The following is a 21,541-nucleotide window of genomic DNA, read 5'->3' as shown; positions in this document are numbered from 1 at the left end:
AGGAGTAGCAGTAGAGCCTGATAAGGCGCCCTGGACTTTGCTGCTGGTCTCTGCTGCCATTTAGGAAGAGAAGCACTGACTAGCATCCCTGTGCCTAGTGGACCATTGCAGAGCCGCTGTGCTGTACCAGGAACTTACCACTGCTTTTCTTAGCTAAAGCTTCTTTTTTTTTTTTTAATTATTTTTATTTTATGTGCATTTGTGTTTTGCCTGCATGTGTGTCTGTGTGGAGGTATCAGATCTTGAAGTTACAGGCAGTTGTGAGCTGTCGTGGTTGCTGGTACTTTGGAAGGGCAGTCAGTTCTCTTAACTGCTGAGCCATCTCTCTAGCTCCTCTTTTTTAAAAAATATTTTCTATTTATTTAATTTTAATTTATGTGTGTTGGTGTGAGGGTGTCAGATCTTGGAGTTATAGACAGTTGTGAGCTGCCATGTGGGTGCTAGGAATTGAACCCGGGTCCTTTGGAAGAGCAGTCAGTCCTCTTAACTGCTGAGCCATCTCTTCAGCCCTCTCCAGCTCCTCTTAGCTAAAGATTCTTAAAGAAGATGTTCAATAGACTTATTACCAACAGTGCTTATTGCTATTGGTTATGACCTGGCTATACCTTTTTCTAACTATTACTTATTTTATTTATGTTGAGTTAGGTATTATATGAACTTCCCACTAGCACACAGTGGTGCTTTGATATCCAGTGGTGTCCTCGAAATCCTGCAGTCCTGTCAGCTGCCTCCTTTGATGGACGGATCAGTGTTTATTCTATCATGGGAGGGAGCATAGACGGTTTAAGGCAGAAACAAGTTGACAAGGTAAAGTGATCTTGCCAACCAGCAATGCTGGATAACTGTTATTAGACGTGTTGTTGTTGTTGTTGTTTTTGTTGTTGAAAAGTTGCAACCCAGTTTGTGAAGGTCACTTTTTTTTTTTTTTTAATAGCTCTCATCATCTTTTGGGAATCTTGATCCCTTTGGCACAGGACAGCCCCTCCCTCCATTACAAATCCCACAGCAGAGTAGTCAGCACAGCATCGTGCTGCCCCTGAAGAAGCCACCCAAGTGGATCCGGAGACCTGTTGGCGCCTCCTTCTCGGTAGGTGGATTTCGTCAGTACAACACCTGAACTGAGGAGCTGTGGGATGGCACAAAGTACTTCTGAGCCAGGGAGACCTGTAACAACTGCAAAGGGACGGGTGAAGGACAGATTCAGGCTTTGGAGCGTGGGAGGGTGTCAGGAGTCAGGTCTTCCTGTCAGCAGGCCTACAGGACATTCACTGGGGGCACAGCTTAATGGCTAATTCATTTATTCTTCACAGTTTGGAGGGAAACTGGTGACTTTTGAGAATGTCCCAGTGCAGCCTCAGCAGGGAGCTGAGCAGCAGCGGCGGCAGTACGTTTTTGTCAGTCAGGTGGTGACCGAAAAAGACTTTCTCAGCCGTTCGGAGCAGCTGCAGCAGGTAGTGCAGTCTCAGGGCTTCATCGGCTACTGCCAGAAAAAGGTTGATGCTTCTCAGACCGAGTTTGAGAAAAATGTCTGGTCCTTCTTGAAGGTAAAGCTGGGTTTATTTTTATTATTTATTTATTTATTTGTTTTGTGTGTGTTTATTTTTATTTTTCGTGTGTGTGTGTGTGTGCACGTGCACTTAGCCATCTCTCTGGCCTTAAATTTGGCTTTATTTCATTATCAGTAAATTTCATTATTCCTATTATAATCAAAGTCTGTCTTCCTTTTGAAGAAACATTTGCAATAGTGTGATCTCAGGAATACATGATGCAACTCAAGAGATCTAAGCTGGGCATGGTAATCCACACCTGTCTGCCAGCACTCAGGTCTTAAGCTTAAGGCCAGCCTGGGCTATATAGCAAGACCTAATCGCAAAAGCCAGAAACAAGCTTATACAGAGAGCAGAGCCCAGTCTCTTACGTCATGATGAACTAAATAGTGTAGAGATAGATTTAAGGGAGAGAGGCATCATTCAGCAGACTTCAAATTAGAATGGGAGAGGTGCTATAGTAAAAGCATAAAATACCTAGTGTCAGCTGGGCGTGGAGGCACGCCCTCATAATCTCAGAAGCTGAGGGTGGAGGCAGAGAGATGGGGAAGTCAGGGTTATTGTCTGCTACATAGAGTCTGAGTCTGGTGCCTAGGCTACATGAGATCTGGTCTCTAACAAACAAAAAACCTAATTTTTCATTAAAAAAAAAAAGTTATTTAGAGATGTGGTGCTACGTGCCTTTAATCTCAGCACTCAGGAGACAGACACAGGTGACTCTGAGTTCAAGGTCAGCCTGGTCTATATAGCAAGTACCAGGGCAACTGAGCCTATGTAGTGAGACCCTGTCTCAAATAACCCACCCCAGTCAGTGACTAAGAGTGCACACTGCTCTTTCAGGTGAGCTGAGCTGGGTCCCCAGCACCATGCTGGAGAGCTCACAACCACTTGTAACTTCAGCTGTCCAGGACTGGATGCCCTCCTTTGACCTCTGCCGGCACCGTACTCACCATGCACAAGCCAACACTCAGGTGTACACAGTCTTACCCAGTTAAAGAAGTGCAGCTTTAGAGTTAAGTTCTCTTTGAACAGTGAATTTTTAGGATTTTGTAGACTTTAGATTCTTTGGTGATTTGATTTGGAATTTGGTCAATTCTTAGACAAACTAGATTTTACATGTAGGTCTTTGATAATGTCTCTTTTAAAAGGTAAACTTTGAGGAGGACTCTCGTGGGAAATACCTTGAGCTTCTGGGATACAGAAAAGAAGATCTGGGGAAGAAGGTAAGTCTCTGGGAAAGTCAAGTGACTGTCTCAAATATGTTGTTTGTTTTTATAAAGGTCTATACAGATTTTCTCAAATCAGTCAATAAACATTGAATAAGAATTCATGTCTTTTACTGAAGTTTTCAAATGCAAAACTCTACTTTCTGACTGGATTTAGAAGCTTCCAGAACCATCTGTAATTCAGCCTGGATTGTCAGGAATACTTTGGCCTTGACAGATCAGTTGCACACACTGAGGGTTTATTGGGGCGTGCTTACAATGGTGCCTTCCCAACTGTGTGCCGCTCACGTGGGAAGTAGGCTCTGTCTGGGCTACTGCCGAGCCCTACCCTATCTACAGAGATGCTTTCAGCATGATTCGGTTTTTAGTGTTTTTTAAAGACATAGTCTCTCTGTGTAGCCCTGGCTATCCTGGAACTCTCTGTAGATCAGGCTGGCCTGGAACTCACAGAGATTCACCTTCCTCTGCCTCCTGAGTGCTGGGACTAAAGGTGTGTGCCACCATCACCTAGCTAGCATGAAATGCTTAAATGGCACTTTATTAACCAGTTAGCATGTAGCTGGAACAGAGTTGAATTGTCCCAGGCTCAAGTAAACAATGTCTAAGCAGTTTGTTTTGTAGCTTTGAAAGAATTCCCTTTTTCAAAAACAAAAGCATATTTATAGTTGTTTTTCTAAGTTTTCAGGAGATTAAAAGTTTTTCTTGCATGCCTGAAAACAAAAAGATTGGGAAATAGAATCATCAAAATACTTGTAAAGCAATTCAGCTTTTTACAAAGTGTTTGTATGGCAGGCATGGTGCACAGGCTTTCCCTCAGCCCTCAGGAGGCAGGGGCAGTGGGCCTCCGTGAGGTCCAGGCCATCCAGGGCTAATGAGCCCAGTTAGAAACCGTCAACAACAAAACAAGAACATTGTTCCTAGTCAGTTAAACAGCAGAATACAAGAGAGTGTGTTTCTGTTAAGGTTGATTTTGTGATTAGACAGCAGAGCCGAAGAACATCTGCACAGTAGAATTCCATGTAAATGGAACTAGAACCATAAGAACCGGTGCTGCACAGATCTTCGCTTTCCCTAACATTGTGTCCCTGATAAGAACTTGTGGAGTTCTGCTGAGAGTGGGGTAACACTAAACTTGCTGTTCGCCCTGAACTAGAATTGCATTTAGTAGGTGAGTTGTTATTTTCATTTCAGGTTGCTTTGGCCTTGAGCAGAGTGGACGGATCCGATGTGGTAAGAGGGCCTGACAAATAGCTGTCTTCCAAGAGCTTGCTTTGCTTAGGCCATTACAAGGAAGTGTAATTTGAGAAGTTGATCTGTTTTGTGCTTCCTGGTTTAAAAATACCAATTCTAAGTATTTTAGTAAGTTCATAATTCTCATCTTAGTTAGCTGGTAAGGCATGTCATTCTTTTGTTATATTTGAACTTTATTAAAGGAAACACTGAATCAGTGCCTGCTCAGATACTTAAGGGAAAGCTCTTGTATGTCATGTGACATATCATGACCCAAAGGGAGGATGTTGTCAGTGATTGCTCTTGCTTTCCTTTGAATGTTGTTTCTGGAATAAATGTGCCTGGTTGCTTCTTACGATCAAGCTCTGGATGTGGTTGGTTGGGTCTTTTGTCTCTTATTACTAATAACCTTTAATGCTACATTCTTCAACTTCCTCTGATTGTTTTGTGTACCAAAGGCTCTTAAAGACCCTGACCAAGTAGCACAGAGTGATGGGGAGGAGAGCCCCGCTGCTGAAGAGCAGCTCTTGGGAGAGGTACTTACTCTTTTATATTATATTGGACAACTGTGATAACTGTGCATCTCACTTGAAAACGGGGACGTTTTCTTGACTACTTGTTGCCAACTGTGTTTGAATGTATTGTTTCCTCAGGTATGTTTAGGGAGTCTGTTCCCCTCACCTAACACAAGATCTCTGCGCTCTAGTTCCTTGCCTAGCTTCTGGATTGTGTGGCTTTAAATTAGCAGTAGATGTGAGATTTCCCTAACTGGCTCAGATGGCTGCCAGGATGCTAAACTGAAGAGATATTTTGTTTGGAAATGCAATTGCCGTGCTTGTCAAATTAATGCTTTTTTCTTGGCACATTAATTTGAATAGCCCGCTGTCAGTGATAGAGGCTTCGAAATTGGTCCCGAACTTGGAGCACAAGTAAAGACTATTTTATAAAGCTAAACTGATTGTGATGACTCACTGTAAATCTGTCCTTAGCTGTGCTTGACAATTTCTATAACTAATTGAAAAGAGACCTTGAATACAAAGTTGTATCATTAATTTGTTTCCTCTTGATTCTCTTTCTCCTCCCAACTAACAACTAATTCTACAATTTACTTGTTTTGCTTTTTAATTTTATTTCATCTTGGAAAATTAATCAAATTCTTATTTCTTATCTAATCTTTGATGTTTCCACTGCCTTTTATGATTGGCGAATATCTTGACTATGAAATGCTTGTAAATATAATTCATGACTATATTGGGCAGCTACAGAGTGATCATCAAATATGTTTTCTATTGAAAGCAATTTCCTAGAATTTAGGAAGGAAATAGGGGATATTGTAAGATCTTCCTAAAACTTTGAACTAGTCTTAGAGATACCTAGAGAAAATTATAGATACCTACAACTGTACTCATTTGTTTACAAGTAGACTAACTATGTATTATCAATTTAAAGACATATTTGGTCATACATTCATGAATAATATATGAGAAAAATACTTAGTCAAACAGTAGTCACCATTGTATACCTTGAAGGCTTGAAACAAGTTAGGCAGAAAGTGATTTAAAAAATCTTCCCATTTGTCTTAATGATACTATTGCTTTTCAGACTCACTATCTTGTACATGTGAGGTTTTTAGTACATAAGAAATTGCACTTGGGGCCCTATTAATATCTCAGGAGTTCATAAGTAAAGGTTTATTAATAGTGCATAGAAAGTACATCTGAAAATGTTGAGTTAGAAAAGGGTAAGATTGTGTTGTTTGTACAAACCTGGGGTTTGAGCCAGGGCCTCGTGCATCCCAGGTCTCGTCTCCAGCCCTGAAAATGCTGCTCTCTGAACTGGTAAACAGAGTGGAGAGGGTGGATATTGAATCCTCTCTCAGTGTAACTAGTGCAAACTGCCAGCGCTTTCCCAGACTTCAGATACTAGGGAGGCGGGTGGAGGCCTAGCCGCCTCCTGTAAGGCTCAGCGCTTAGATGCTGGACTTGGCACTAAAATGACTCCTTCCATAGCTCGAGGCCTTCACATTGAGGTGTGTAGGCAGCACAGGTGCAGGTGGGATGTTTGATTTTATGTGGGATAACTTTGCTTTCATTTAAAAGGAAAGGCTTGGGAATGTCTGCTTAGTCTTTACAAGTCCCTAATCTGAAAATCTAAGAAGTTTTACATTTCAGATCATATTGTATTCAGATGTTGAATTGAGTCACTCAGTCTGTAACCTTTATAATTGGATTGTGTATACATACACACACACACACACACACACACACACACACACACACACACACTATGTGCTGTTCTGTATATAACTAATGTAAAGGAAAATTAAATATATGATTTAATTGTATATATTTAAAAACAATGTTTGTGCCGCTCTGTGTGTAGGTGTGTGTGTGTGTGTGTGTGTGTGTGTGTGTGTGTGTGTGTGTATGTGTATGTGTGTCCGTGTCCCTGGGGACCACACCACTGCTAGGCTCTTGCTCTGTAACTGAACCTTGTTCCAGGCCCTGCTGCCTTTGTACTGAGAACACCAAGTGATTTGTTTTCCTGATTTAACTTTGACAACAAGACTTTATAGCCAAACCTACAGACACTACAATTAAAACATGTCTATTTTGCATCCTTGGGGGAATCTAAGGACATGCTTTTTATTTTGACAGCAGCTTTTCATGCACTTTAGTGAGTGTGAAGTCGAGTTTCAGGTGACTGGGTTTATCCAGGTCTCATTGTAGGAACTGATGCCTCACGGAGTCCCATTTAGAACATTTTGAAAGAACTTGGTGTATCATCTTCTCGGTAGATGAATAATTATACATAATTTAGCAGTAAATTATTTTGGTTTCATTTTGCCTAAATTGCCACCTTTCATCTTTTTAGCGCATCAAAGAAGAAAAACAGCAACCCGATTTTCTGCCCTCAGCTGGAGGAACATTTAACATCTCCGTCAGTGGGGGTAAGTGCCTTGGCTTTGAAATCTCTTAGTCCTAGCAGATAGCCTGTCTTCCGGCTTAAGTTAGGGAGAGGGAGTGTGTGTGTGCAGGGCCCTACTGTTTGTGGTTTTGAAGCACAAAGGTCTGTACATCTCTGTGCCGATGAGGATCTTGAGCTTACAACCCTACTGTCCCGGCCTGCAAGCCCTGGGATTTCAGTTATGAGCCAAGAGGCATAAGTAGAAGTGTTTTGTCAGGGGTGGGTGGGTGATGAGTTCTGATACGCCTGAGTGGTCTTTACTAGTACCCGAGGGTTATTCTATATGCATCCTGCTCTATTTCCACAACTTCCATTAATATTAACAGCTTGTTTTAGAAATGTAATGTGCTAGTAATAAATTAGCACTGTGTTCTTCATGTTTCTGTGTATGAAAATGGTATGCCTAGTTTTCTTGTAATTGTTTTGGTAACAAGCTGTTTAAAATGGACCTTGTGTTTTCTTATTGCAGATATTGATGGTTTAATTACTCGGGCTTTGCTGACGGGCAATTTTGAGAGTGCGGTTGACCTTTGTTTACATGATAACCGAATGGCTGATGCTATAATATTGGCCATAGCAGGTGGACAAGAACTCCTGGCTCAAACACAGAAGAAGTACTTTGCAAAATCCCAAAGCAAAATTACCAGGGTATGTTATTTTTCAAAAGAAGCACTAGCATACAAAAACATACACACTCAAATGTATGCTTTACAGAATTGTATATTAGCTTGGTATGGTGGCCCACACCTTTAATTCCAGCACTCAGGAGGCAGAGGCAGATGGATGGATCTCTGATCTACAAAGCAAGTTCCTGGATAGCCAAGGCTACACAGAAAGACCCTGTCTCAAACTCCCCTCTCCCCAAAAATATTTATTTGTTTTTCAGATGGGGTCTTGCCACATAGCCTGTGCCTTTCCCTGAACCTTATTCTTATTATGTGGAAGTGTTTTTTTTGGTTTTTTTTTGAGACAGGGTTTTTCTGTGGAGCCTTGGCTTCCTGCACTCACTTTGTAAAACAGGTTGGCCTTGAACTCACAGAGATCTGCCTGTCTCTGCCTTCTCAGCGCTGGGATTAAAGGCGTGTGTTACCACACCTAGCTAGGATCCTATTATTATTATGGGTAATTGAGATACAGTACAGAATTACACTTTTTGATGCAGAAATGGTTGTTTATGCCTTGATGTGATACAATTCCAGTGTTTTGATTACCTTCCAAAAAATTAAAAGCATTTTCAGAGGTTTAGTATAATGCATTTTAAATAAAAATTTTAGTTACCTCTTAACCTTGTCAAGAAGTTAGTGCATATCTTTGTGTATCATTGTGTATATCTGACATTATCAAGATCACACATAGATGGAGGTGTCATCTTTGTAGACACTATCACAGTGTAAGTTTCTCCTGCATTGTTAACGACTGTTAGAGTTCTACAGTATTTTATGGTCAGGATGTATTATGTTTCTACTTGGGGTTGTTCAGCTCATTGTAATGTTTCTCTCATATAGGGAAACCACATTGTTTTATATAGTGATTAAAATCTTTGTTATGCCTAAAGATGTACACAGAGTTTTGATTATTCAGTTACTGGAATTTCTGGCATAGAAGGTCTGAACGTTTTTAAACTTGCAGCTCTTCCTCTGTATGTAAAGCCTTGTCTCCTGCTGTTTCCTTTACAAGCTCATCACTGCAGTGGTGATGAAGAACTGGAAGGAGATTGTTGAATCCTGCGACCTGAAAAACTGGAGAGAGGCGTTAGCTGCAGTGCTGACCTATGCTAAGGCAGATGAGTTCTCAGCCCTGTGTGGTAAGAAATAAGTTCCACATGGAACTGTGATGTGACAGAGATGGCCGCTGTGCTGCAGGACCGAGGACTTTTACTAGAAATCTTTGTATGGCCAATCACAAATAAGAATTGTAAATTACATAGGTGGGCTGTACTCGGCTCTGGCTGCTTACTTATTTAGCACATTCACAGCTGTGGGTTTGATTCTCAGTAGGAAGAAAGACAGAGGGAAAGAGGGAGGCAGGGCCAGCAAATATACACGATGACATTTGAAGGTAATCTGTCCAGTGATAGTGGTTTTGAACAGACCAGAATATGAAATTTGCTTCTGCTACTTACTAGCTGTGTGACCTAGCAAAGATCGTTTGCTAAGCCTCACTTTATCCATCGTCATTTGGCACATATACAGTTCTCAATAAATGTTACTTGGGATCAATTAATAATTGTAACAGGTAATATTTATCAGTGCAGGCCGGGGCTAACTTGGTGGCTTAGGAGACACAGAAACTTTTTTGCTAGTGTGGATATTTACTATATTTTTCTGGAATTTTCTATTTGTAGTACATTTGTAGTGCATTTATAGAGCATTTGTGGTACATTGAGCCATCACTAACAATTTATTCTATATGTGCATTTAGAATTTTATGTTAAGATTTTCCCATTTATTGTTCTTTTCTAATATTCTTGATGGAGAACAGTTCTGTAGTTAGAGAGAGGCTCTTATTTGGTATATGATATGCTGTCCCCTCCATTCATTTAACAAGTAAGTATTTACTGATCTTTTAGAGTGATTATGTTTCTGTCTGGTTCTAAAATTCAGTGGTTGTAAAATTTATCCCATGCCTCTGAACATACCTTTGCGCTGCTCACAGCCTCATGCATAGATAGATGAAGGTGGGTATCGTGCTACCGGGTTTTTCTCTTGATTCACAGATCTTTTGGGAGCCAGGCTTGAGAGTGAAGGAGACAGCCTCCTGCAGACGCAGGCATGCCTCTGCTATATTTGTGCAGGGAATGTGGAGAAATTAGTTGCTTGTTGGACAAAAGCTCAAGATGGTAGCAATCCCTTGTCTCTCCAGGTTAGTACCTTTGAAACAAACGGTGCTTGCGTTTAGTGTCCCCACCTTACTCGGTGTTAAGTTAGAAATGCTTTTGTTCTGGGAACGCATTGCTTTCATCGTTCTTAGGGGTTCTCTGGCTGGATCATTGTATGTGTTCATTGTCATCTTTGAAGAAGCCAGGTGTGAGCTGACGGGCTGATCAGGTGTGGCTGAAGGTGTCAGGTCAGGTGTCATCGGCAGTTTACTGGGGCGAGTAGGTGGCAGAAGCATCGAAAGTAGCCCAGGGTCTAGCTACGTTCCCTCAAGCCCTTCTGCCTCTGGACGAGCAGCAGTGTGGGCTGGAGAACGGGCAGCACCCCAGTATGCTGAAGAGAGTATTTGTGATCAGGAAACATGAAGTAGGAGAAATGGAACCCAGGTTAGCACCACTATACAAACTAGAGAGAAAGTCAAACTGGAGACTGCCCTAGGCCTCAAGGATAGCTTAAATTTTCCCTCAAGGAGCTGGGTGGTGATGGTGCACACCTTTAATCCCAGCACTCGGGAGGCAGAGGCAGGCAGATCTCTGAGTTCGAGGCCAGCCTGGTCTACAGAGCGAGACCAAGATAGCCGAGGCTACACAGAGAAACTCTGCCTCAGGGGGAAAAAAATCCCTTGAGGCTGTTAGTGGGCAGTCTCACTGTAATATTTATTTTTCTCCCTAGGGGGCGAAAATTATACAGTCATTGCTTTAAAGACCATTCTTTTGAGACTAAAAGTCAGTTGTTTTTTTTTTTTAAAGCAAGCTTTTCCTTCCAAGTGCTTTTGAGAAGTAACGTGTTTCCCACCTGTGGATTGATTTGCTTCTGCAGGGTAGCCAGGGAGGGCCTCCTGCACACTCCTCAGCACAGAGCTCCCCAAGAACAGCTCTACATCCTTCGGCACAGGCATGCATTAGTCACTCTGCATTACTGTAATGAGATGGTTTTACAGAGAAAGGGTTTTATTTGGGTTCATGGTTTGGAGGGTCCTGTCAAAGGTTGGGTAACCTGTGGCTTTGGGCCCCTGGCAAGGACAGCATATTATGACAGGAGCGCATGGCTGAGCCACAGGAGGCAGCAAAACAGCAGAAAGCAACCTAAGCACACAGTCCCCTCAAGGAATGTCCCCAGTGACCTAAGGGCCTCCCTCTAGGCCCCACTTCTTAGAGGTCTTGCCACTCCTCAGCAGTGCTGACCATTGGGGGGAGGACATTCAACACAAGCAAGTGGTGAGCCCCTCTGGAGGTCAGGTACCTCTGTCACGAAACTGTTGTAGCCATGTTGTTGCAGGAAACATGGCATGCTGCACGTGCACATAGCCCCTTCCTTCTCTGCTACTGGGTACCTGCCCATCACTTTCAGTTTGGATATTTCCCTGTCTGAGATCAGTGACAAATGCCTGCAGGTTGAGGATACTTAAAAGATGGTGACCTGCATGCTGTCCATGAGGGGCAGGCCTTCTCCTCCTCCTCCTCCTCCTCCTCCTCCTCCCTGGCCACCATCCTTTTCAAGTAGAGGTGAGAATAGGTGCATGTGTTGGCATCTGTGATTGTCTCCTTCTCCCTTACTTTTCTCATTTAGGATCTGATTGAGAAAGTCGTCATCCTCCGAAAAGCTGTACAGCTCACCCAAGCCATGGACACGAACACTGTGGGGGCTCTGTTGGCTGAGAAGATGAGTCAGTACGCCAGTTTGTTGGCAGCCCAGGGCAGCATTGCCGCAGCCTTGGCGTTTCTGCCCGACAACACCAACCAGGTGATTAGGCCAACAGCTCATCTTTTTTGTTGCTGTTGTTTTATTTTCTTTTGAGATAGGTCCCTGGCTGTCCTGGAATTTGCATTGTTAACCAGGCTGGCCTAAATTACTATAGAGGTACCCTGCCTCTGTTTCCCTAGTGATGGGATTATATCCAGCTCCTCAAATCTCACTTTTCCAGGCTGGTCTTGAGCTTATTATAAAGCTGAGGGTGGCCTTGAACTTGTGATCCTCTTGCCTCTACCTTCCCAAGGCTGTGATTACAGGTGTGCACCCACTGTGACCAGCTTGGTCTCAATGTATTGTCATATAATACTCTTTATCTTAAGACTGACTTAAGTCATAGACCTCTAGATCATCTACTCATAAAACTAAACCCCTTATTTTTAGTATCACTTATAATCACATACATTTTCTATTTTGAGGCAAGGTCTCAAAACTCGGTGCAGTGGGGGCTGTGCCCTTGTGCTCTTGCATCCCCCCTCCAAGTGCTGGGGTCACCTAGATAACTGCATGCTTTAATGAGTTAACATGGCCACAGTGCATGTCCCATGAGCCATCATGGCAGTCAGACGTTGGTTCTCTTCAACCACGTGGAACCCACGGGGCAAAGTCAAGTCGTCAGGTTTGTTGGCAAGTGCCCTTACCTGTTTGTTGCGCCATCTTGCTGGCTAATCACATATATTTTTCTATATATTATCCTTTATACTGCTCTTTGGACTTTAGTGAACTTTATTGTGGGGGAAAAAAGTGTAATGCTGATATCAGTATCTCCTGTTTGTCTCAATGAACTCTTCACGTTGTCTAGCTCCTCCCCATAAATAAAGTGTGGTTCCCAGGAGGTGCTTCATCTGGTAAAGCACTTGCTGTGTGTGCAGGCATGAGGAAGCGCTATGGCTCATGTCTGCTGAGGCAGAGACAGGAGACTGGCTGGGCTGGCTGCCAGCCAGAATGTCTAATCTGAGAACTCTTGGTTCACTGAGAGTCCCTGTCTCAAAAAAACAAAACAAACAACAGCAACAAAATAAAACAGATGTGGGGAGTGATTGAGCTGGGCGCTCAGCACTGACTGTTGGCTCTACACACATGTGTAAATTCACATGCAGAAACACACACATACATGTGTATGTGTGAGCTGGGTGCGGTGGCACATGCCTATAATCCCAGCACACAGGGAGACAGAGGCAGGCAGATCTCTGTGAGTTTGAGGTGTGTGTGTGCGTGCGCACTTGCGTGTATGTGTGTGTGTAAAACACAGAGACAGAGAATACAGGTGCCCTCAGAAGACAGCGTCAGCTCTTTTAGAGCCAGACTGTAGATGCCTGTGAACTGCCAAACATGGGAACCGAATTTGGGTCCTGGATGAGCAGTAGCTGCTCAGCTGTCTCTACAGCTCCCCTCCCCAGCAACCTTAAACTCATGTCAAGTTTATTAGACTTTGTAATTTTCAAGATGCTAGGAGCTGGAGAGACGGCTCAGCTGTTAGGAGCACTGGCTGTGCTTCCAGAGTACCCACATACTGGCTCAGGACCACCTGTAACTCCAGTTCTAGGGGGTCTGACGCCCTCTTCTGACCTCCTCAGGTGCTAGTCATGCACACAGTATGCAGAACATCTGCATGCATAAAATTAAATAGACTTTTTTTCTTTTTTGAGACACAGTTTCAGAGATCACATTGAGATCAAATATCCTACAACGGAAGTTGGTTTTTGTCTTTGTTTTTTTTTTTAAGATATTACACTGTTTCTGAAACTTGTAGTCCGTTGCTTTTTACATTTGTCAGGGTCTAAAAATGCATATATGTAGTCAACATATATAGTTAACTTTTATAAATCTGTGTAATTGTGAATCCATATGAGGTCCAGATTTGAATTTAATGTCTTTTTCTTTGAATTATTTCAAGAATGTTTCTTAATTAATCTGTTGGATCCTTTTTCCATCACTAGCTGCAGCAGCTGATTCTCTTCAGAGACTTTCTTTAAGTTGTTTTCTAAAGTAGTTCTGTGATTTGGGAGCACTGTTACTTCACTATAAAATGACCAGAGAGCAACGAGGCCATGGTGCTGCACTGGTGTCGTAACCAAGAGGTGGCCTTGTTCAGAGTCCTGCCTCAGTGAACTTATAGGTTGTACTGTGTGTCACCAGCATTTGCTGCCAGGCTCAGGTTAGAAACCAGGAGGCTGACTCATGAGTAGCAGTATCTTTCGTAGAATGCTCAACATAAGAATTTTGAAGAGGGACTGGAGAGATGGCCTAGTGGTTAAGAGCACTGTCAGATCTTCTAAAGGACCCAGGTTCAATTCCCAACACCCACATGGCAGCTCACAACTTCCTATAACTCCAGTTCCAGGGATTATGACACCTTCATACCAATACACATAGAATAAAATTAAATAAGTTATTTTTTTAAAAAAAGAATTTTGAAGAAGTCTCTTGAATGAGCAGATTACTTTAAGAATAATTAACATGTTCTCATATAACTGGGTGAATTAACAGTGTTTTGTTTTCTTTTACTTCCTACAGCCAAATATTGTGCAGCTGCGTGACCGACTCTGTAGAGCACAAGGCAAGCCTGTGCCGGGGCAGGAATCATCTAAGAGCCCATATGAGAGGCAGTCACTGACCAAGGGCAGGCCTGGACCAATGGCTGGTCACCCGCAGATGCCCAGAGTTCAAACTCAGCAATATTATCCCCATGTGAGTGATATGGTCCAGATGACATGGGAACACGTATGTGTGTCCATCCAAATGATGGCTTTAATGTTCTTGGTAGAAGACGCAGCGACGGTACACAGGCCATATTGTGTCGTAGTTACACTTCTGTACACTTGAGAGTGGTGTTTATGACCTGCATGTCAAAATCACCTCTTTCATACAATTGTTACATGTTTGGTTTAAAGTCGTTTTAGATCTCCCTAGCAAGACTGGTTCTCTGGCTCAGTCCGACTTCCCTGTACATGAACATCTGTTCTCCACATCTCCACTGGACCCATTCCACAGAGCATGTAGGTAAAGTAGTGAGACTGAGTCACCCTTGCAGTGCCATCACCAGTGTAAGCTCGCTGTGTCCTCTGCATGGCAAACATTTAGTGAGCCCATTTAGGTTTTAAAGAGGCCTGCCTAGAGGCCGTGGCAACTGTGGACAGGACTGATAGTTTTATTTAACCTTGCGTTTATGGCATAAAATGTGGCTGGCCTTGAAGTCACAGGGATCTGCTTTCCTCTGCCTCCAGAGTGCTGGGGTTTAAAGTATGTGCCACCATACCCTCCCCTACCTTCACAGTCTTAAATGGAAGATACTTTTTTGGTTTTTCGAGACAGGGTCTCTCTGTGTTAGCCTTGATTGTGTTAGCCTGGAGTCACTTTGTAGACCAGGCTGGCCTCAAACTCACAGTGATCCGCCTGCCTCTGTCTCCCAAGTGCTGGGATTAAAGGCGTGCGTGCACTGCCACACCCGGCAAATGGAAGGTGCTTTTTAAAAATAAATATAAATAGTCTCGATTGGGAGTGTCATTGACATTTCAGATAAGACGAATTGGTGATAGAGTCAACACGCTCTTTTTTCATTATAGGAAAAGTAAACCTCAAATCCGGAGAGCCCTAGATCAGCTCACGCTCTTTTTCTTGTACTTGGGATAAGTCCTTAATCAGAATGGGTTAAGAACAGAACTTCATCAGACCGTATTTAAAGATAGCTGTACTATGTAGAACACTGTGTTTCTGGTGTGTTTGTTTGTTTTCATTTTGCAAATACTTATTGCAACTCTTCTGTGCCTTTCTGGCATTATTCTTGTTGTAGGGATTACTCTGGTAGACAGAGTGTACAGTTTCTCTACTGTCATGGGCAGTGCACTTAGAAAGCCTGGGATGTAAATGGGGATGAAATGTTGGCCAGGACAGCGGCAGTGGGATGTCACGGGACCTAGTTCAGGCACAGAGATGTCGTTTCTCAGCATCACCTGGCTGCTCGGAGGCTAAACTGGGGTTATAGTTTTCAGTCACCTGGTGTTTAGAAGAAGCTGCTTAAGGGTATTAAATACAGCAGAGCTTGCTCAACACGGGCTGAAAAGAACAGCCCGTCACCCTTTGTGCCTTTTGGTCATCTTTCTTTCTGAGGTGGCACAAGCACTTAAGAACCGTTGAGCTTGCCAGCATGCTGGCGCACCACTGTGACATTTGCCATCGCCTGGGAGGTGGATGCAGGTGGATCGTGGTGAGTTGGAAGCCAGCCTCGTGTCCATAGCAAATCCAAGGCCAACCAGAGCTGCACAGCGAGATTCAGTCTCAACAACAACATCACAAGATATCGGGTTCACTTAGACCAATCGTGTATTTTAAGAAAAACAAGGAAATTCAATCAAATGAAACAGGGATCTCTTGCTGAGTTGGGTGAGGACAGTGGTGTAGAGCTTTAAAGTGGTGTCTGCAAATGGGGAAGGGAGGGAAAGAAGGAAGCTGGATTGGTAGCGGCGACAGTCTCCTTTTAGCCAGCACGGCTTGGCTTTATGTTGTGTGTGTGTGTGTGTGTGTGTGTGTGTGTGTGTGTCCTGGAGGTTCCGTAAAGGTTTGCATACCAGAAAAGATTTTGATGGCTTACAAAATTTTTAGGAAAACTTAGACTGGACTAAGCGGCATGGTATATGAGAGGAAACACTGCATGAAAGTTGGGGGGCCAGTTCAGTCTTAACTGCATTACCAGATGCTGGATGGACCTTAACAGTCCCTCTTGGTAAAGGCTGGAGTTAGATGAGCAATCGTTAGTGTTCAGCTTGAGTGCACTTTAAGTGTGTTATTTTGAGTCTTCAGGGAGAAGTGTATACGGCTTCTTATGAAATGGCCTAATAGAGCATGCTGCAGATCACTAGCAACATGGAAATGATTTTACTCAGTATCCCAGAGTATCTTCTTTCTCTACCTAAAGGGCCTTTCTTCCCCACTTACTCTTTTTATTATTTATTTATTTACTTATTTATTCCTTTATGTGTTCTGCCTGCATGTATGCGAGATCCCCTGGGACTAGAGTTGCAGACAATTGTGATCTGTTCTGTGGGTGCTGGGAATCGAACCCCAGTCCTCTGGAAGAGCAGCTGGTGCACTTAAGCACAAGCCATCTCTCCAGCTCCTCCTCATACAGTCTTGACTGGGCTTGTTCTTGTGCTTTGCTGAGGACTCGCACTGCATCTCTCCCGCCTCCTCCTGCTGTCTGTTGTGTTTCCTTGGGAACCAGGTGGCCCTGGAAGCTGTTGCTTTACTACATGTAATTCTATTGCTTTTACTTTTTGCTTTGCATCTTGCGATTAAGACCTTTTGAGTTGTTTGTTTCTTCTTTTAACGTTTTCATTTTTTATTTTCTGTGTTTGGTATTTCTTTGTTCAATTCAGGTTAGAATTGCCCCTACTGTCACTACCTGGAGTAACAAAACTCCTACTGCCCTTCCCAGCCATCCACCTGCAGCCTCTCCCTCTGACACACAGGTACATCCTTCATTATTCCTCCTTGAGCACAGTCGGCTCACTTACATATAACTATTACTAATCATATATGTGACTATATATTCTCTACGCTTCTTTCTCACTCCTCCCCAGCCCCCACTCTGTCCATCTGCCTGCTTGTTGCGTTTCATTGCTTATGAGATGCAAGTGGCAAATTTTAGGACATTTATTTTCTTACCCTTTCTCTTCTTCTGCAGTTCTAAATTTACTTGAGCTAGAAAAATCTCAACCAAGATTCAAATAAGGGTTCAAATTGAATTTTTCTGAAGATGTTTCTCCTTCTTGTAAACATTGCAGAAATCGAAGAAAACCAAAAGTCCCCTTATGATATTTATCTCCAGAGTCCGGAACAGTAAATGGAAGTTAGTAGAGATAAAAACTTCTGGTGCCTTTCCGCAATGTTATCAACACTCTTATACGACCTTTAAATCACTGAGAATGTGTTGCCTAGAAAAATGGGGTGTTCTGTGGACGATAGTATAGGCAAAATGTAATTTTCTAATATAATAGCTTTTAAAAAAAATAAACACAATTTCCATTTCAGAGATTGCAAGGATAGTTGGTGAGGTTCTTGTTTCCACATATAATCTTCCTTTTTTCTCTATTCTCATTCCTAGGGAGAAAACCCTCCACCCCCAGGTTTCATAATGCATGGCAATGTTAGTCCAAACACCGCTGCCCCGTTGCCTACATCTCCAGGCCATATGCACAGCCAGCTACCACCTTATCCACAGCCGCAGCGTAAGTAATGGGACCCTGGAGCCTTCGCAGTAGCCTGCCTCCCTTCCCTCATCTACTTAGCAGCAGCGGAGCCATGGTCATTAGTTTTGACAGATAAAATAGGGGGCTATGGTACAGCTCAATGCTGGGGTGCTTGCTTAGAGTGTTCAGTCTCCAGCATCAGGAAAGAGTTGAGGGAGGTGGAGGATAGACACAGATGAGAGAGACAGACCGACAGAGGCAGAAGGACCTGAGTCTGAGTGCAGGGAAGTAGCTACTGTCTCGCCCTGTTTGGAACAGTGCCTCCCTCCGTTCCTGGGTCGTGTATAAGCCCTGCTAAAAGAGATAATGTGGCTTGTGGTTTGGTATTGACAAAGGGCTGTAGAAATTAGTATATATTTTTCTTCAGACAGCATGACAGTTTTGGGAAGTTGGTTCATGGGACATTTGTTGATGTTTTTCCATTTTATTTTTTATTGTTGGCTTTGTTTATTTAGTGTAGATTTTGTAAAAATAAATTTAGGTTTATAGCAAAACTGAGCAGAAAGTATGGAGCACCCACAGATCCTCAGCCCCACACACTCTGCACCCTGCTCCACAGGGGCGCATGTTTCGCAGCAATGAACAAATGATGCTGTTGCATCATTGCCAGAACCTATGGTTTATATGCGTATATACTCTGCGGACTGTGACAAAGAGAGCAGTTACACTTTAAAAAAAAATGCTACAAGCAGGCATGATGACACACGGCTTTAGTCCTCGAACTGTGTGGCAGAGGCAAGCAGATCTCAGTGAATTCAAGGCCAGCCTGGTCTACATAGTTCAGGACAGCTAGGGCTATAGAGAGAGACCTTATCTCAAAAGAAAAACAACAACAACTTCTGTTTTAAATAAAAGGGGGAATTTATAAGATTAAACAGCTATTAAAAATTAAGAACAAAGAGCTTAAATAAACATCTCAGGGGACAGTTGTAAGATTAAGCAACCATTAAGAAGAGAAGATGCCCCACGTAAGAGCTGGCTCTAATGAGGGCATTCTGCCTGCTGGAGTTCACTGCATGAATATGCATTCCATGCAGTGCTTAGAGCTGTTTTCTGGTTCACTGCAGGGCCCTCCCCACCCTGCCCATGCAGAATGTGGCACTGTCAGGCTCTCCCAGGATGGGTTACGGTTGAAGGCTGGAGTCTTGAGCTCCCAACAAATTCTAGGGTTTTCAAGAAAAGAAAATGCTCTGGGTACACAAGTGCTGCATGGCTCCATCTTGTGGTTTGTAGCTGTCTCTGCAGTCTTCACAGGAACAGGAAGTTTTAGCTCTTAGATCTCATAGTCCAAAATATTTTATCATCTGTGGCATTCTAGGAAGGTTGTTTTGTTGTTACTGTTTTTCTGTTTGTTTTTGAGGTGCTGGAGATGGAACCCAGTGCTCTTCCCATTGCTGGGCAAGTGCTCTGTCACTGAGCTGCATCCCTAGTTAGCTTTTGGTCTTACTATTTTAAGAATAATGATTAAAATTATCTTTCTAGAATGAGATTACTTCCCCCTCCCCCATTTCTGTCTGAATAAACATGTAACTAATTAAAACTTCTGTTTCTTCCTCTTGATGTAGCTTACCAGCCAGCCCAGCAGTATTCCTTCGGAACAGGGGGGTCAGCTGTTTATCGACCTCAGCAGCCTGTTGCTCCTCCTGCTTCTAATGCTTACCCTAACACCCCATACGTATCTCCTGCGGCTTCCTATTCTGGGCAGCCGCAGCTGTACTCCGCACAGCAAGTCCCCTCACCTACCTCCAGCTCTGCTGCTTCCTTCCCTCCTCCCCCTTCCTCTGGAGCATCCTTCCAGCATGGCGGACCAGGAGCTCCACCATCATCTTCAGCTTATGCACTGCCTCCTGGAACAACAGGTACACCGCCTGCTGCCAGTGAGCTGCCTGCGTCCCAAAGAACAGGTCTGCGCTTGGAAGGGATTTGCTTGGGCCCCCATCTCACTAGCAGAGGGTGGGTGCAGGGACAATATTTTCAGTGTTTGTAAACTGAGCAACATGAGGTATTGGTTGAGTGTGAGCCTCCCATACTGAGCATGAGATGCTGAGTGAATAATTCCTTAGACTAGAGCTTCAGGTTGCTAAGGGTGTGTGACCCTGCTGAGCCCACTTTAAACTGTACAAGATTTGTTAGGATGGTGAACGGTAGTGAACTCAGATTTAGTTGATAGCGTTATGTGAAATGCAGAACTTGAGAATTGAACGTAGGCCTCACAAGTACCAACACAATGCTCTCCCAGTAAACTTTCTCCAGTCCACTCCTCTCTTTGAGTGAAAGTGTGTTCAGTGTTCTGAAAATAGTCTTGATTTTAAACATTATTTGTGGGCTTAGAGGCTTCAGAGGGTAAAATGGTTCACTTGCTGTGAGCCTGTCAGGCTGCCAGGACCCACACAGTAGGAGAGAAGTGAGCTCCCAGAGGTTTTCCTCTGTCTGCCACGTACACAAATAAATAAATGTAAGAAAATCAGATAAAGAAAACTCAAAGTAAAGCTTCTGTACATGCAGCATTTGAAAGTAGTTTCCTTTTCAGATTAATGAGTGTTCAGACTAGTGGGTGAAAGGATGAAGTGAGGTTTGTTTGACCCTTAATCCTGAAGCTGCTCGAGGAGAGCCTGTTCTACAGTTACTGGATTAAATACTAAACAGTAACTCTAATTGATGAAAGTTTATTGTAAGTCTTGGTAGAAGCATTCTTCTCAAGTAAATACTATAAATGTAGATATAAAAATATTTTTAAACATTACTGCTTCTAAAGTGTGTAATTGATCCCAGAATTATAAACACACCTCTCTCTCCCTCTCTAATATGTAATATTAACATCCAAAGAACAAAAATTCCACACTACAAGAATTTTGGACACTTTAGTTGTCTTTCCTTTATTGGTGGATGCTCAGTGGATGTTTGGTAACACCACCAACAACCCCATATGTGACAAAAGTTTATTAGTTAAGAATAATCGGAGACACCTGTAATCTTAGCACTCAGGGAGGCAGAGGCAGGTGGATCCCTGTGAGTTCAAGGTCAGCCTTGTCTACAAAGCAAATGCAGGACAGCCAAGGCTACACTGAGAAACCCTGTCCTGAAAAAAAAGACAAAACAAAATAAACAACTCAGATAACTTGCCAACACAAGTACTTTGGGGCATTGTGAAGTGAGGTGGTCTTCCCAGTGGGAGGGCTGCTGAGTGACGTGTGGGTGGGCAGCACATACAGCACGGACACGCTGGACAAAGCCAAGACAGCTGGACAGATTGTATCAGACTGCTCACTGATGCACAAGGTTAAAGCTTCCACTGTTTGTTTGAAAGCTATTGCTTACAAAGATTTTTTTAAAGATCTATTTATTTTATGTGCATCAGTGTTTTGACTGTATGTATATCTTTTTGAGTGTGTTGGAGCCTCCGCAACTGGAGTTACAGACAGTTGTGAGCTGCCATGTGGGTGCTGGGAATTGAACCTGGGTCCTTTGGAAGAGCAGCCAGTACTCTTAACCACTGAGCCATCTCTCTAGCCCTTGCCTACAAATTCTTAATATTCCACTTAATAACTGTGACAAAGTTGAGGCAAAAGTACATATAAGGAGAAATTACTGCACACATTTCAGTAATACAGCACAGATACACTAGTAGTTTGATGGCTTAGGAATGAGTGCTAGCTCAGAATTCCAAACGTATCCTTTCACCCAGATCAGCACCATTT

The 21,541-nt window shown here is 43.1% G+C and overlaps 1 protein-coding gene across 11 annotated transcripts in view; it reads left to right on the top strand.

Annotated features, from left to right (window-relative positions):
* Sec31a (SEC31 homolog A, COPII coat complex component) overlaps positions 1–21,541 on the top strand; it is a 59,469-nt gene that overhangs the window by 26,895 nt on the left and 11,033 nt on the right. For 6 of the 11 annotated variants that reach the window (XM_051170746.1, XM_051170748.1, XM_051170751.1 and 3 more), the window contains exons 9-23: positions 646–807; positions 935–1,087; positions 1,311–1,544; positions 2,696–2,770; positions 3,965–4,003; positions 4,462–4,539; positions 6,878–6,953; positions 7,440–7,618; positions 8,648–8,774; positions 9,687–9,832; positions 11,416–11,589; positions 14,113–14,286; positions 16,971–17,063; positions 17,699–17,822; positions 19,409–19,747. In XM_051170746.1, the coding sequence (XP_051026703.1) occupies positions 646–807; positions 935–1,087; positions 1,311–1,544; positions 2,696–2,770; positions 3,965–4,003; positions 4,462–4,539; positions 6,878–6,953; positions 7,440–7,618; positions 8,648–8,774; positions 9,687–9,832; positions 11,416–11,589; positions 14,113–14,286; positions 16,971–17,063; positions 17,699–17,822; positions 19,409–19,747 (2,173 nt within the window). The remainder of the gene's footprint in view (positions 1–645; positions 808–934; positions 1,088–1,310; positions 1,545–2,695; positions 2,771–3,964; positions 4,004–4,461; positions 4,540–6,877; positions 6,954–7,439; positions 7,619–8,647; positions 8,775–9,686; positions 9,833–11,415; positions 11,590–14,112; positions 14,287–16,970; positions 17,064–17,698; positions 17,823–19,408; positions 19,748–21,541) is intronic. The other 5 variants (XM_051170753.1, XM_051170755.1, XM_051170754.1 and 2 more) reach the window with 5 other exon arrangements.

Source organism: Acomys russatus, chromosome 28 (genome assembly GCF_903995435.1).
Source record: "Acomys russatus chromosome 28, mAcoRus1.1, whole genome shotgun sequence".
NCBI classification, from domain to species: Eukaryota; Metazoa; Chordata; class Mammalia; order Rodentia; family Muridae; genus Acomys; species Acomys russatus.
The sequence above is the reverse complement of the archived record's forward strand: the minus strand, read 5'-3'. Positions and strand labels throughout refer to the sequence as shown.